The sequence below is a fragment of the Corythoichthys intestinalis genome, chromosome 17, assembly GCF_030265065.1.
Source record: "Corythoichthys intestinalis isolate RoL2023-P3 chromosome 17, ASM3026506v1, whole genome shotgun sequence".
Taxonomy (NCBI): Eukaryota; Metazoa; Chordata; class Actinopteri; order Syngnathiformes; family Syngnathidae; genus Corythoichthys; species Corythoichthys intestinalis.
The window spans coordinates 41,821,482-41,838,908 of record NC_080411.1 but is presented as its reverse complement, the minus strand read 5'-3'; the positions used below and the strand labels follow the sequence as shown (position 1 = coordinate 41,838,908).

Below are 17,427 nucleotides of genomic sequence, written 5' to 3'. Positions count from 1 at the left end.
CAAGGAAGCTGGACCACATTACACCGGTTTTGAAATTGCTACACTGGCTTCCAGTGAGTCAAAGGATAGACTATAAAATACTACTGCTCGTCTACAAAACACTTAATGGCCTTGGACCAAAATACATGCTTGACTTGTTAGATTCCTATGAGACATCTAGACCCCTAAGGTCGTCTGGAACGGGTCTTCTGCATGTTCCAAGAACAAGAACCAAGCAGGGTGAGGCAGCATTTAGTTATTATGCTCCTCACCTCTGGAACAAGTTACCCGAACGTCTGAAGTATGCTCAAACTGTTAGCTCCTTTAAATCAGGGCTAAAAACGCTTTTGTTTGGCACTGCATATCCATAACTGTCTATATATTTCAACCTACCTGCCTTCTATTCCTCTTGTGCTTATCTCCATTGCTGATTTCAATGATTATTAGTAGTAGTATTTTTTGCTTTATTTTTATTTTTGTTTTATTTTTATTTATTTATTTTTATTCTGTGATTAAATGCGATCATTTGTCTTGGTTTTTACGTTTTGTTGATTTAAATGTGATTTTTATGGTCTTCATGTGATGTAAAGCACTTTGAATTGCCTTGTGTTGAATTGTGCTATATACAGTGCCTTGCAAAAGTATTCGGCCCCCTTGAATCTCGCAACCTTTCGCCACATTTCAGGCTTCAAACATAAAGATATGAAATTTAATTTTTTTGTCAAGAATCAACAACAAGTGGGACACAATCGTGAAGTGGAACAACATTTATTGGATAATTTAAACTTTTTTAACAAATAAAAAACTGAAAAGTGGGGCGTGCAATATTATTCGGCCCCTTTACTTTCAGTGCAGCAAACTCACTCCAGAAGTTCAGTGAGGATCTCTGAGTGATCCAATGTTGTCCTAAATGACCGATGATGATAACTAGAATCCACCTGTGTGTAATCAAGTCTCCGTATAAATGCACCTGCTCTGTGGTAGTCTCAGGGTTCTGTTTAAAGTGCAGAGAGCATTATGAAAACCAAGGAACACACCAGGCAGGTCCGAGATACTGTTGTGGAGAAGTTTAAAGTCGGATTTGGATACAAAAAGATTTCCCAAGCTTTAAACATCTCAAGGAGCACTGTGCAAGCCATCATATTGAAATGGAAGGAGCATCAGACCACTGCAAATCTACCAAGACCCGGCCGTCCTTCCAAACTTTCTTCTCAATCAAGGAGAAAACTGATCAGAGATGCAGCCAAGAGGCCTATGATCACTCTGGATGAACTGCAGAGATCTACAGCTGAGGTGGGAGAGTCTGTCCATAGGACAACAATCAGTCGTACACTGCACAAATCTGGCCTTTATGGAAGAGTGGCAAGAAGAAAGCCATTTCTCAAAGATATCCATTAAAAGTCTCGTTTAAAGTTTGCCACAAGCCACCTGGGAGACACACCAAACATGTGGAAGAAGGTGCTCTGGTCAGATGAAACCAAAATTGAACTTTTTGGCCACAATGCAAAACGATGTTTGGCGTAAAAGCAACACAGCTCATCACCCTGAACACACCATCCCTACTGTCAAACATGGTGGTGGCAGCATCATGGTTTGGGCCTGCTTTTCTTCAGCAGGGACAGGGAAGATGGTTAAAATTGACGGGAAGATGGATGCAGCCAAATACAGGAACATTCTGGAAGAAAACCTGTTGGTATCTGCACAAGACCTGAGACTGGGACGGAGATTTATCTTCCAACAGGACAATAATCCACAACATAAAGCCAAATCTACAATGGAATGGTTCAAAAATAAACGTATCCAGGTGTTAGAATGGCCAAGTCAAAGTCCAGACCTGAATCCAATCGAGAATCTGTGGAAAGAGCTGAAGACTGCTGTTCACAAACACTCTCCATCCAACCTCACTGAGCTCGAGCTGTTTTGCATGGAAGAATGGGCAAGAATGTCAGTCTCTCGATGTGCAAAACTGATAGAAACATACCCCAAGCGACTTGCAGCTGTAATTGGAGCAAAAGGTGGCGCTACAAAGTATTAACGCAAGGGGGCCGAATAATATTGCACGCCCGACTTTTCAGTTTTTTATTTGTTAAAAAAGTTTAATTTATCCAATAAATTTTGTTCCACTTCACGATTGTGTCCCACTTGTTGTTGATTCTTGACAAAAAATTAAAATTTTATATCTTTATGTTTGAAGCCTGAAATGTGGCGAAAGGTTGCAAGGTTCAAGGGGGCCGAATACTTTTGCAAGACACTGTAAATAAATTTGCCTTGCCCTGCCTTGCCTACGTTAAATACTGGGATTATGGCACACGTTTTAAGACCGAGGTGACTCGCATTTTGTGGCTGACATGCTACTTGTCCACCGGAGGCTTTCACACATCTCCCTGCCGGGAGAGCACTATACTCTGCTTATTGCCCTCTTCGTGTGCCCAGTGTTCTGTCAAATTTTCCAACGGATCAGAAATTGTAACTTTAACTGTGTTAAAAATACAGCAATTACAAAGTAAACACTATAAACTTAAAATGAAGGACTATTTACTTGCGTTTGCTTCCGAGATCAGACGAGAATCAACCTTTGTGCTGCACACACGTAGATATCCAGGTGCTAAGCACCACCCTCTGGCGGTCAGGAGGAATGAAATAGAACAAGAGTTACTTCTGTAACTGGGGTTCTATGAATTCCGGATGACCGCCAGAGTTGCCTGTCACTCAGACTCCCTGCGAGTACATTCCGAAAAGAAACTAGTGCTGGGTGAGCGGGTGCCTTATTGGCCTGTGACGTCACCCAGGTCATGCCCACTGGAGTGACTTTGTTGGCATTTTATTCTCGACCTTTGTGCTGCACACACGTAGATATCCAGGTGCTAAGCACCACCCTCTGGCGGTCAGGAGGAATGAAATAGAACAAGAGTTACTTCTGTAACTGGGGTTCTATGAATTCCGGATGACCGCCAGAGTTGCCTGTCACTCAGACTCCCTGCGAGTACATTCCGAAAAGGAACTAGTGCTGGGTGAGCGGGTGCCTTATTGGCCTGTGACGTCACCCAGGTCACGGCCACTGGAGTGACTTTGTTGGCATTTTATTCTCGACCTTTGTGCTGCGCACACGTAGATATCCGCGATCATGGATGGGCGTGCAGAAAAGCTCTCCTGACACATTCTGCCATGTGAACTGCACAACAACTGCAGTCGTTCTTCTATGACTCGCTCGCTGTCTTCGCCGTGTAGTAAAGCATTATTTTGCCAGCTGGGGACACTAGAGCGCTAAAATGACAGGCAGGGCTAAAAGGCAGATTAAAAGACTAATTTCTCGTCATCTGCGTTGCCAAATTGTTGTAAATAGTCGAATTGTCTCTAAATATGATTCTAATTCACATAATAATGCTATTTAAGACTTTTTGTCTCCTGACGTACACACTTATAAAAACTGGCGAACGGAGGAGGACCGCTAAGATCATGCTGTCTATGGCTGTATTGTTGAGCCATATCACGGATGCGCACCCCATGCTCATATTTTTCTATCATCTAGCCATCTTAATGTCAATGGTAAGCATCACCTTTTCCCTTTTTTTCACCACCTCCACTAACATCGTTGGAACCCATGTTGATATCTCTCACAAGAAAATCTGCCGTGCGTCCATCTTGCGGGAAAACAAAGAAACTGCGGTGCTGTCATAGATGGTCGTATTTAGAGCATGTCGTCGGATGTAGAAACAAATGGCGAGTCAAATTTTACGTCGGATGCCGAAAAGATCGTGTGTCGTAGCGATCCTATGTCGAGGTACCACTGTATATGAAAACAGTTTTAAATTAGGCCATTCATTTAAGGTGCGCCTTATACTCTGATGCACCTTATACTGCGGAAAATATGGTAACTAGAATTGAGAAATGATTGCCTTTCGCTTGAATAGTTTCATTACTTATCTTATCCTTTCACGTGTATAACATTGACAATATATTAGTCCGAAATGTAATATGTACAGTACATTGTACCTCAATGCCTTTAGGACCAGGTTGACCCTTGGCTCCAAAGTAACCTGGAAACCCAGAAGGACCCCTCTCTCCCTGAGGACCTCGAATACCAGTTGCCCCTTGAAAACCCTAAAACAAACATCAAAAACCAATTTCATGTCAAATTTGTTATTCTGACATTTACTTTACTAAGTCCCTGACAAAAGTCTTGTCGCTTATCCATTTTGTAGAAACAATTGTTAATAACCTGACTTTTTCATAAATGGCTCATAGGAAAGCTAAGACCCTCCCAAATTATGTTGAATGTACAAAAACATATTTGTTTCACTGAAAAAAGATTTATCATTTAATGAAGACATAAAGGTCAAATTTTGGCAAGACAAAGGTTTTGTCGCCTACAGAAAATAGTGTGAAAATTGAACAAAAGATGTACTTCAAATACAAAAATATGTTACATAACATAAGCGAATTAAGTAGTGGTGCTGTGAGATCCAAATTTAATATTCTGTCTGACTTCCATGGGCTTCGGCAAGGATTCATACAATTTATTGATGAAGTCATCAGGAACATCAAAGAAAGCAGTCTTGCATGACTCCCAGAGTTCATCAACATTTTTGGGTTTCGTCTTCCATGCTTCCTCTTTCATCCTACCCCAGACATGCTCAATGATGTTCATGTCTGGTGACAGGGCTGGCCAGTCCTAGAGGATCTTGATCTTTTTTGCCTTGAGGAACTTTGAGGTACAGATTGAAGTATGCAATGGAGCACCATCCTGCTGCAGAATTTGTCCCTTTTTATGGTTAGGAATGTAAGAGGCAGCTAAGATTTGTTGATATTTCAGATTATTTATGTTGCCTTCCACCCTGCAGATCCCTCGCACACCCCAGACTGGATGTAACCCCAGACAATGATTTTGCCACCACCAAATTTCACTGTTTTCTGAGTGAATCTCAGATCCATCCGGGCACTGTTAGATATTAGTGTGCAATTTATTTTATTGTTGTGAAAAGGGGGTGTTAACCCAACCTTATTGGACCTTTTAGTTTTCAAATGTGTTCGTGTGTCATTGCGCTGTCTAGCTGCAGGGATTTGCATTATAATACACGGGCGTTTTTTTTTCCATTACAAAACTCTAACACATATTGTCAGTGAAATAGAACGCTGTCTTTGTAGTAGCCTAGTAGTAGTATATCAACTATCCAGCATGTGTGGGTACTGCCATTGAGTTCTTCTATGGAAAAAAAGCGTGATCATGACAAATTTGGACTGAAACGGCTGTTTTGGAATGGGAAAAACAAAATAAAATCCTCAGCACCCCATGCTGTGAGTGATTTCTAGTGTCCCTGTACCATGAGGTCAGCCCTGAAAATCAGATTTGAGTAGGAATCCGATTGAAATCAGATATTCCTACAGTCTGAACGTAGCCTTTATGGTTATTATTTAAAGGGCAGATATTAAGAATAGTTTTCATGTCCCGTTATAGAACCTGCTTTCATTACGATACACAATAGTATTTAGAAATATGGAAAAGCATTTCCTACTTTATCTCCTTTAGGACCTGGAATCCCTTTGTCCCCATCCGTTCCCCGGATGCCCTGCACATCACAACAGGCTTTCAATATTATTGTTAACCAGTAAAAATAGCTGTACAAAGTGAAAATGGTCATGATATAGGTTGTTTTTCTTACCGTAGCTCCAGGGAAACCTGGTTCACCGGGTTCTCCGGGTGCACCCTGAAAAGATCAATAAGGTGAATCAATCCATCAAATGTCTTTTGTTTATCCAATAATAAAAACTGTTTCTTGAAGTCTTTAAATGGTTTGTGACAATCTTCAGTTTAAAAAGAAAACTAAACGAAATATAGGTATTGCCGGTATTCACACTACAGAAGAGACAATTGAAAGAAAAAAAAACAAAAAAAAACATGAGCTGCACAATCAATATTTAGATGTATTTTGGACCTATGTGATGCTGCACCGTGGACAGAAAGAGTAAAAACATTTTAGTGGTTTATTGCCTAACAGCTACCGTAGACCCTGATAAGTAGTCAACCAGTAGATGTCACTGTTGGGTTGTAGATGTCACTGTTGGGTTGGCCACTGTTTCAAATAAAAAATAAGCAGTGGTTCGGTTTCATGCCATTAAAATCTTACAAAGGACATTTCAAAATGCTATCCACGCAAAAAAAAAAAAAAAAAAAAAAGAAAGAAATTATGCAGCATACTTAATTTCTTGTCATCAATGAATTTTAGTGTAGGTCATACATATTCAAAATATCAATAAGTAATAAAATCCCAGGGGAAAATCTAAGGGTAACTCACCACTGGCCCTTCAAAGCCGGGTTCACCCCGCAAACCCACTGTGCCTGCAGGCCCCTAGGGTGAAAACAAATTGAGAGCAAAAACACAAAAGGACAAATTAATACTGTGTATGACACTGTGTTAACCTGCAGTAATTTCGAAGTTGTGGTTCACTAATGTCAATCCAACCATTGTACAGTAATTTTAACCCTTTCAGTGACAGTGATCGTCTATTCAAATGTTTTCATTAGCTTAACTCATTCACTGCCAACCAGGTTACTGAGTATGTGTTCTAGAAGTTAGTAAACGTGGGACATCAATGTTGAAAATACCTATTGATGGCAACAGACGTCCAAATCCATTTCAACTTGGATGGGCTGGAAGCAATCGAATGATTACTTAGCATGATTTGTTTATTTTTTTCACTTTTAGCCAATTCGTAATGTCAAATGCTCATGGACCACACTTCCTCCTTTTTTCCTATTGATTGCATTTTGTTTTAATAATTGTATATAGAACTATTTATATTTTTTTAATTGCAAATGGCTTTTTTAATTTAGGGGTTGTTTTTTTTAATATGTATGACTATTTTTTCAAATTGAGTCTTCAATTAATTCATTTAATTTAAAAATACTTTATACAGTATACTGTATATATACCGTATATAATACAGTGCCTTGCAAAAGTATTCGGCCCCCTTGAATCTTGCAACCTTTCGCCACATTTCAGGCTTCAAACATAAAGATATGAAATTTAATTTTTTTGTCAAGAATCAACAACAAGTGGGACACAATCGTGAAGTGGAACAACATTTATTGGATAATTTAAACTTTTTTAACAAATAAAAAACTGAAAAGTGGGGCGTGCAATATTATTCGGCTCCTTTACTTTCAGTGCAGCAAACTCACTCCAGAAGTTCAGTGAGGATCTCTGAATGATCCAATGTTGTCCTAAATGACCGATGATGATAAATAGAATCCACCTGTGTGTAATGAAGTCTCCGTATAAATGCACCTGCTCTGTGATAGTCTCAGGGTTCTGTTTAAAGTGCAGAGAGCATTATGAAAACCAAGGAACACACCAGGCAGGTCCGAGATACTGTTGTGGAGAAGTTTAAAGCCGGATTTGGATACAAAAAGATTTCCCAAGCTTTAAACATCTCAAGGAGCACTGTGCAAGCCATCATATTGAAATGGAAGGAGCATCAGACCACTGCAAATCTACCAAGACCCGGCCGTCCTTCCAAACTTTCTTCTCAAACAAGAAGAAAACTGATCAGAGATGCAGCCAAGAGGCCTATGATCACTCTGGATGAACTGCAGAGATCTAAAGTTGAGGTGGGAGAGTCTGTCCATAGGACAACAATCAGTCGTACACTGCACAAATCTGGCCTTTATGGAAGAGTGGCAAGAAGAAAGCCATTTCTCAAAGATATCCATAAAAAGTCTCGTTTAAAGTTTGCCACAAGCCACCTGGGAGACACACCAAACATGTGGAAGAAGGTGCTCTGGTCAGATGAAACCAAAATTGAACTTTTTGGCCACAATGCAAAACGATATGTTTGGCGTAAAAGCAACACAGCTCATCACCCTGAACACACCATCCCCACTGTCAAACATGGTGGTGGCAGCATCATGGTTTGGGCCTGCTTTTCTTCAGCAGGGACAGGGAAGATGGTTAAAATTGACGTGAAGATGGATGCAGCCAAATACAGGAACATTCTGGAAGAAAACCTGTTGGTATCTGCACAAGACCTGAGACTGGGACGAAGATTTATCTTCCAACAGGACAATGATCCAAAACATAAAGCCAAATCTACAATGGAATGGTTCAAAAATAAACGTATCCAGGTGTTAGAATGGCCAAGTCAAAGTCCAGACCTGAATCCAATCGAGAATCTGTGGAAAGAGCTGAAGACTGCTGTTCACAAACACTCTCCATCCAACCTCACTGAGCTCGAGCTGTTTTGCAAGGAAGAATGGGCAAGAATGTCAGTCTCTCGATGTGCAAAACTGATAGAAACATACCCCAAGCGACTTGCGGCTGTAATTGGAGCAAAAGGTGGCGCTACAAAGTATTAACGCAAGGGGGCCGAATAATATTGCACGCCCCACTTTTCAGTTTTTTATTTGTTAAAAAAGTTTAAATTATCCAATAAATTTTGTTCCACTTCACGATTGTGTCCCACTTGTTGTTGATTCTTGACAAAAAATTAAAATTTTATATCTTTATGTTTGAAGCCTGAAATGTGGCAAAAGGTTGCAAGGTTCAAGGGGGCCGAATACTTTTGCAAGGCACTGTAGTTGTCCATCGCAAAATACATGCGGGCAACACATAATAATATTGTCCCTTAGGCCGCAATTGGCCCCCGTGCCGCAAGTCTGAGCCCCCTTTCCGATATGAATGTACGAGCGTACCACATAAATGCTATTTTTAGACCATGACGTCGCCATCGTAACCTGGAAGTGGGTCAACATCGACACTCCCTTGCATACAATCAATGTTATTACAGCTTGTTTTCTGCCGAGAATCTTTAAAATAAGAACATGCCGAGTAAACACTGCTGCTATGGAACCACTCTAGACACTGCGACATATGAAGGATGTTTTCTTCATACATGTTCCAAAGCCAAAAACTCAGAGGAAAAAATGTGAAGAATGGATCAACTTGCTCGGACGTCCAAAACACCAGTTTAACTCCAGCAAGGTGAAGCCATTCACATTTCATATGCAGTAAACATTTTGTTGGGGGGCATGGTCCTACAGAGGATGGAGAGGTAAGCCATTTTGATATTTTTAGTCATTTTTTAGTGTGGCATTTTGCTGTGCTGCTTCTGTCTGACAATGAATGACCTGAAAAAAATCAAAATGGTATCTGACTGCCACTGTTGTTACCTTTTCTGTTGTAAAAAATCAACTTTAGTAAGGAGGAAGTGTAAATAAATTATACAATTAAGATTTGTTATTAATTAAAAAATTAAATGTTTGTTGTCTGTCACTGAGGAGCATTTGCGATCCCTACACAAAAATAGCGATGTAAATTACTCCCAAGAACGGTCAGAGACGTAAGACAACCAGATGATATAATATATAAAAAAGAGAGGGCATATGGTGGTAAAGGATAGATTGTTGAAACAAGAGAATGTCTTCATCAGTGGCGTAAGGCAATTCACACATGAAAAAGGGGTCGATAAAAAAGCTACCTCTGGATCAGGTCGGCTCTTTTTCAGCCCTGGACACTCAAGCCATCTCTTTAATTGAACATTTGTATGTTCTTTCATATCTTTACCGGTGAATTTGGCACCAGGAACATCATTTTCGGACAGAATTGGTAGGTTTAGCTCAGTAAACATCTCGTTCGTACACTATTTAGTTAGCATTAGGGACAAACGCCAGCTTGACCCGTCTAGCAACAATTGCTAACATCATGAATATTAATGAGCAAAAGTGACGTGTTGCATGCGGTAGGCCATTTAAACATTTAAGACAAACAAAAAAAAATCATACTTAGTACATGAAAGGGTTAAAATCATGAATTTGGAAGTACAGTTTTAATAATGACAAATAAAGATTGAAGAAAGAAAATTTCAAAAATAAAGAAAACTAATTATACATATTTTCATTTTTATCCACACCAGAAGCAGCCAGGACACACATGCAGGCATGCACAAAGAGATTCTAAAGTCAACTACCAACTTTTTTTCTTTTTAAAAATAGAACTTTGAAAAGTTAGAAAAGAATGAACAAATAAGCCAACAACATACTCACAGGATCTCCTTTAGGCCCTTCTCCACCACTTTGTCCTGGGGTTCCCTACAAACCAATGTAAACATGTAAACTTTTTATTTTAATAGTCAAGTTTTACACTGCTGGCCAAAAGTATTGGCACCCCTGCAATTCTGTCTGATATTGCTCAATTATCATTTTACACAAAACTCCAAAAATGGGCTGGACAAAAGTATTGGCACCCTTTGAAAAAATCATGTGATGCTTCTCTTAATTTGTGTAATTAAAAGCACCTGTTACTCACCTGTGCCACATCATACCTGCAGCCAGTTAAAATGGATTAAAGTTGACTCAACCTCTGTCCTGCGTCCTTGTGCTTTGTGTGTACCACATTGAGCATGGAGAAAAGAAAGAAGACCAAAGAACTGTCTGAGGACTTGAGAAGAAAAATTGTTAGGAAACAGAGGCAATCTCAAGGCTACAAGCCCATCTTCAAAGACCTGAATGTTCCTGTGTCTACGGTGCGCAGTGTCATCAGTAAGTGTAAAGCCCATGGCACTGTGGCTAACCTCCCTAGATAGGGACGGAAAGGAAAAATTGGCGAGAGTTTCAACGAAAGATTGTGCGGCTGATGGATAAAGAACCTCGACTACCATCCAAACAAGTTCAAGCTATCCTGCAGTCCAAGGGTACAACAGTGTCAACCCATACTATCCGACGGCGTCTGAATGAAAAGGGACTCTATGGTAGGATACCCAGGAAGACCCCACTTCTGACCCAGAGACATACAAAAGCTAGGTTGGAGTTTGCAAAACTTACCTGAGAAAACCAAAAACATTTTGGAAGAATGTTCGCTGGTCAGATGAGACAAAAGTAGAGCTTTTTGGGAAAATGCATCAACATAAAGTTTACAGGAAAAAAGACCTTCAATGAAAAGAACACGGTCCCCACAGTCAAACATGGTGGAGGTTCCCTGATGTTTTGGGGTTGCTTTGCTGCCTCTGTACTGCTTGACCATGTGCATGGCATTATGATGTCTGAAGACACCAACACATTTTGCAGCAAAGTGTAGGGCCCAGTGTGAGAACGCTGGGTCTCCCTCAGAGGTCTTGGGTCTTCCAGCAGGACAATGACCCAAAACATAATTCAAAAAGCACTGGAAAATGGTTTGAGAGAAAGCACCGGAGACTTATAAAGTGGCCAGCAGTTAGTCCAGACCTGAATCCCATAGAACACCAGTGGAGAGATCTAAAAATGGCAGTTTGGAGAAGGCACCCTTCAAATATCAGTGACCTGGAGCAGTTGGCCAAAGAAGAAGGTCTAAAATTCCAGCAGAGCATTGTAAGAAACTCATTGATGGATAACGGAAGCAGTTGTTCGCAGTTATTCTGTCTAAAGGTTGTGCTACCAAGTATTAGGCTGAGGGCGCCAATACTTTTTGGAGTTTTGTGTAAAATGACAATGATTTTTTTCCTTTTCTTTAATTCTCTTTTGTGTTTTTCAATTGCAAGCAAAATAAATGAAGATATTACTACCAAACCATATGTAATTGCAATCATTTTCTGGGAGAAATTGAGCATTATTTGACAGAATTGCAGGGGCTCCAATACTTTTGGCCAGCAGTGTACGGTATATAATATTATAGATGACACATTGTACTAAATTATCTACTTTGCGCCCCACTTCATTTTTGTTTTGGAACAATGCTAATATATGACAGTCAAAGTTGAAATAATCTTGAGAATTAAAACTCTGGTTTGGGGTACTCATTGCCATACGTCTAATGAGTACTATACTACACATAGCTACTTTGCTCACTTGGGGTCCTCTAGGTCCCGGAGGCCCGAGCTGTCCCTCTAAACCTGGGGGCCCCTGTTCAAAAAAACAAAAGAACATGAAATTCGTGAAACATAGGTAAAACACATCTAAAGAGCAAAAAGCCCAATTACGATCATGTAAAATGATTATGTACCTGTGGGCCTTTGCGGCCTACATTGCCTGCAGGGCCAATTTCTCCCTAAAAATAAACAAATCATACAAAGTAATCAACCAGTACAGAAGCATCTCAATGGGAAAATGAATGTGCTTATTTAAAGAGAAAAAAATAACCATCAGTCACTGTAAATGTAGTTATTGCTGGTTGGCCACATACACAGTTGTGCTCCTAGGTTTACATACCCTGAGCATAATTTGTGAAATTTTCAATGTCGAAACTCTGCTAGACACCTACACAAAAAAGTTGTTTAAAAAAAATAATAAATAAAAAAGTGAAGGTGCTAGTGAAGTTATCAGTCTTCAATCAGAGTATCACTGAGCCAATCTTGGACATGCCAAACGTGCAGTTCATGTAAAGCAACCCAATAATTTGCGGTCAGGACCTGAAGGCTTTTTTTTCCAAAAACAATGAACGGATTTACATCCTGAGAAGTTTTTGGCATCCCCCACGCCTGACATTGTTATGTTTTAGTAATATTTGCACTTAAATTGCTTGGACGTGAAAGAGTTGAAGTCTTACAAGATTGTATTGATATCTTATATGGTGACATGTTTAATAAAGATGTTAAACCTGCAAGACTGCAAGAAAAAGTAATTGCGCAATGGATTAGAACAAGGGTGCATGATTGGTCTCAACACTAGCAGGGACGATATAACAGCATAACCTGCATGTACCGTATTTTTCGGACTACAGTCCCTGACAAAAGTCTTGTCGCTTATCCATTTTGTAGAAACAAGTGCTAATAACCTGACTTTTAATGATTCAATTGGTTTAAAAAATGGCTCAAATGAAAGCTAAGACCCTCCCAAATCATGTTGAATGTACAAAAATATATTTGTTTCACTGAAGAAAGATTTATCATTTAATGAAGACATAAAGGTCAAATTTTGGCAAGACAAAAGACCTTTTGCCACAAAACAGTGAAGTTTGGTGGTGGCAAAATCATGGTCTGGGGTTACATCCAGTATGGAGGTTTGCGAGAGATCTGCAGGGTGGAAGGCGACATAAATATTCTGAAATATCAACAAATCTTAGCTGCCTCTTACATTCCTAACTATAAAAAGGGACAAATTCTGCAGCAGGATGGTGCACCATCGCATACTTCAATCAAGATCCTCCAGGACTGGCGAGCCCAGTCACCAGACATGAACAGGATGAAAGAGGAAGCATGGAAGACGAAACCCAAGAATGTTGATGAACTCTGGGAGGCATGCAAGATTGCTTTCTTTGATGATCCTGAAGACTTCATCAATAAATTTTATGAATCCTTGCCGAACCGCATGCATGCAGTCCTTCAAGCCAATGGAAGTCTTACAAAATATTAAATTTGGATCTCACAGCACCACTACTTAATACGCTAATGTTATGTAACATATTTTTGGATTTGAAGTACATTTTTTGTTCAATTTTCACACTACTTTCTGTAGGCGGCAAAACTTTTGTCTTGCCAAAATTTGACTTTTATGTCTCCATTGAATGATAAATCTTTTTTCAGTGAAACAAATATGTTTTTGTACATTCAGCATCATTTGGGAGTGCCTTAGCTTTCATATGCGCCATTTCTGAAACCAATTGAATAATATAAAAGTTAGGTTATAAGCAATTGTTTCTAAATAATGGATAAGCGACAAGACTTTTGTCAGGGACCGTATAAGTCGCACCTGAGTATAAGTTGCACCAGCCCAAAAATGCGCAATGAAGAGGAAAACAACACATAAGTTGCACTGGAGTATAAGTCACATTTTGGGGGGAGATTTGCTCGCTCGATAAAATCCAACACATAGAACAGATATGTCATCCTTAAAGGCAATTTAAAATAAAAATACAATAGAGAACAACATGCTAAATAAGTGTATGACAATGTTACATGATGCATGAACAACGAAATGCGTACGTGGCCGGTATGTTAACGTAACGTAGCTATTAAGAGTTATTTAGATAACGAGAGCATAAAGAACATGCTAAAAAGTTTACCAAACCATCAGTGTCACTCCAAAACACCAAAATAACATGTGAAATGATATAACAATGTGTTTATAATTTCACTCATAAGTCACTCCAGAGTATAAATCGCACCCCTAACCAAACTATGAAAAAAACTGCGACCTATAGTCCGAAAAATACGGTACACTTTTTTACGGGACATTAATAAGACCAAACAGATTGGGTAAATAGAGGTCAGGGCTACAGTTCTCGCGAATATGAACCTAATTAATTAATAGGCTAAATATTCAATGGAAAATACAGTTGTGGTCAAAAGTTTACATACACTTGTGAAGAACATAATGTCATGGCTCTCATGAGTTTCCAGTTATTTCTACAACTCTGATTTTTCTCTGATAGAGTGATTGGAACAGATACTTCTTTTTCACAAAAAACATTCATGAAGTTTGGTTCTTTTATGACTTTATTATGGGTGAACAGAAAAACAGTGATCAAATCTGCTGGGTCAAAAATATACATACAGCAGCGCCAGTATTTGGTAACATGTCCCTTGGCCATTTTCACTTCAATTAGGCGCTTTTGGTAGCCATCCACAAGCTTCTGGCAAGCTTCTGGTTGAATCTTTGACCACTCCTCTTGACAGAATTGGTGCAGTTCAGTTAAATTTGATGGCTTTCTGACATGAACTTGTTTCTTCAGCATTGTCCACAAGTTCTCAATGGGGTTTAAGTCAGGACTTTGGGAAGGCCATTTGAAAACCTTAATTCTAGCCTGATTTAGCCATTTCATTACCACTTTTGATGTGTGTTTGGGGTCATTGACCCAACTGCGCCCAAGACCCAATCTTCGGGCTGATGACGTTAGATTATCTTGAAGAATATGAAGGTAATCCTCCTTCTTCATTATCCCATTTACTCTCTGTAAAGCACCAGTTCCATTGGCAGCAAAACAGCCCCACAGCATAATACTACCACCACCGTGCTTGACGGTAGGCATGGTGTACTTGGGGTTAAAGGCCTCACCTTTTCTCCTCCAAACATATTGCTGGGCAATGTGGCCAAACAGCTCGATTTTTGTTTCGTCTGACCACAGAACTTTCCTCCAGAAGGTCTTATCTTTGTCCATGTGATCAGCAGCAAACTTCAGTCGAGCCTTAAGGTGCCGCGTATGGAGCAAGGGCTTCTTTCTTGCACGGCAGCCTCTCAGTCCATGGAGATGCAAAACACGCTTGACTGTGGACACTGACACCTGTGTTCCAGCAGCTTCTAATTCTTGGCAGATTTGCTTTTCGGTGATTCTCGGTTGAATCTTCACCCTCCTGACCAATTTTTCTCAGCAGCAGGTGATAGCTTGTGTTTTCTTCCTGATCGTGGCAGTGAAAAAACAGTGCCATGCACTTTATACTTACAAACAATTGTTTGCACTGTTGCTCTTGGGACCTGCAGCTGCTTTGAAATGGCTCCAAATGACTTTCCTGACTTGTTCAAGTCAATGATTCCCTTTTTCAGATCCATGTATGTATATTTTTGACCCAGCAGATTTGATCACTTTTTCTGTTAACCCATAATAAAGTCATAAAAGAACCAAACTTTATGAATGTTTTTTGTGACAAAGAAGTATCTGTTCCAATCACTCTATCGGAGAAAAATCAGAGTTGTAGAACCAAACTTTATGAATGTTTTTTGTGACAAAGAAGTATCTGTTCCAATCGCTCTATCGGAGAAAAATCAGAGTTGTAGAAATAACTGGAAACTCAAGAGAGCCATGACATTATGTTCTTCACAAGTGTATGTAAACTTTTGACCACAACTGTAAATCTGTTTTTAATTATACAAACGTTCATGTTTTAGGTGATACACCGTTTGATTCAAACCTTTGTTTTAAAAAACTACTAAAGAAACATTTTGAAAACATCCAGAATGAATGTCTGGATTTTATTAGCAAATTTAAATTGCAATATTTGAACATAAATTATATCAATACACACAATAAATACAAACTTATAAAAAATCTCTTAACTATCCAGGAATGCAAAAAATAGACATTTGTCTTAAGACCACTCAACATTGTCTATCTAAATAAATCAATTAAATATAACTGAAAAAACTTCTTAGTCAGGGTATAACAAAGATAAATAAAAATGGAGCCTTCCTTCAGGTAAAACACTGCTGCTTTTGGCCGCAAGCACAGCTAAACTCAACAAAAATGATGAAGTTTTACTTTGACAATGATTAATGTATGATTATCTGAAAAATGTCTGCATATAAATATTTTTAAATAATAAAGGGAATGGTACCTTTTGTCATTTTTACCGTTTGACTGTTTGTATTACTCTAACACACCCAATATAAAATAAATAGCATTTATATCATAGTTTAAGAAAAACAAGCAGAATATATTTGATATTATGGACTTGGAATGATTGGAAATTGCTGTGCTAGACAACAGGCAGATAAGGGCATAATAGATACAGAACGACGTCTGGCCATGGAAGTCCAACGCGTGCGTCATGCAGCTGACTGAGAGACATTGACGCTGACAAACAGGTGATAGGCAAGACATCTACAAGCCCACGTCTGGACCACCAAAACGCCGCCATCAGCTCTTCTGTGGGGCCAAATATGGACTGTCCAGAACAAAGGCAGGGCATGCTGCCTTACCACAAGGAACGCCTGATATCCAACTGATAACACAAGAAGACCAAGGCTGAGAACTTGAACACTCAGTGCCTCTTTGGCGCTGAGGTGGCCAAAACCTCCTACTACTGTGACGCACGAACTATACAGCCCAATCTGCAACAGAAGATTATCCTAAACAACACCCTTCTTCAGGCCCACAGCCCGCCCTGCGAGAGGCTTCAAAATGACTGAATGTTTAACTAATTGTTGTCATTTTTCTCGGGAATCTTTTGTTGACTTGTGATTTGGTGACCCTGGATCCAGTTTGCCTCCTCGCCTGGTTCTCTCTGTGCTATATGATTGCTGCCGACTTGGATTAAATTGTCAACTTGTGTTTGGAAGTCTTTTTCCAAATTTTAATCAAGTCAGTATAAGGGGTAAAGATTAAGGTGAACGCGCGGAGTTCGGCCTTTTGGCCGGGTTGTGGGGATTCTGCTCTGTGGAATTGCGCAAGTGCGGTTCCAGCGGTTCGGCTGGCGTTATTCCGGCAATCTGGCTAAAAAGTCGGATTCCTTCAATAAATAATGTCGACAATACATAAATACATTTTAAATCAATTCGGGTCATCAGCCAATCAAATGTGCGTTGGAGGGGAAAAAGGGGACCGGCACATTCAGCAAGTGAAAAAGGGTAAATGTAAGTCTGAACATGATGAAAATAATTCATTGAATAATGGTATGGTCAATTCTATCCTTATAACATATGGGAAGACAATCTAAAGGACGTATATAACTGAACTCATTATATAATGCAAATAAGGTTGCTTATAAGTTGGTGGGGACAAATTGAGCATCCTGAAAAGTTGGTACTGTTATGTCCCTAACTAAACCTAC

At 39.6% G+C, this 17,427-nt stretch overlaps 1 protein-coding gene across 1 annotated transcript in view; it reads right to left on the bottom strand.

The window, feature by feature from the left end:
- si:ch211-196i2.1 (collagen alpha-1(I) chain) overlaps positions 1–17,427 on the bottom strand; it is a 207,633-nt gene that overhangs the window by 66,450 nt on the left and 123,756 nt on the right. Inside the window, exons 20-26 of the mRNA XM_057818339.1 lie at positions 11,949–11,993; positions 11,795–11,848; positions 10,019–10,063; positions 6,273–6,326; positions 5,640–5,684; positions 5,493–5,546; positions 3,973–4,080 (exon numbers count right to left, since the gene is read on the bottom strand). Of these exons, the coding sequence (XP_057674322.1) occupies positions 3,973–4,080; positions 5,493–5,546; positions 5,640–5,684; positions 6,273–6,326; positions 10,019–10,063; positions 11,795–11,848; positions 11,949–11,993 (405 nt within the window). The remainder of the gene's footprint in view (positions 1–3,972; positions 4,081–5,492; positions 5,547–5,639; positions 5,685–6,272; positions 6,327–10,018; positions 10,064–11,794; positions 11,849–11,948; positions 11,994–17,427) is intronic.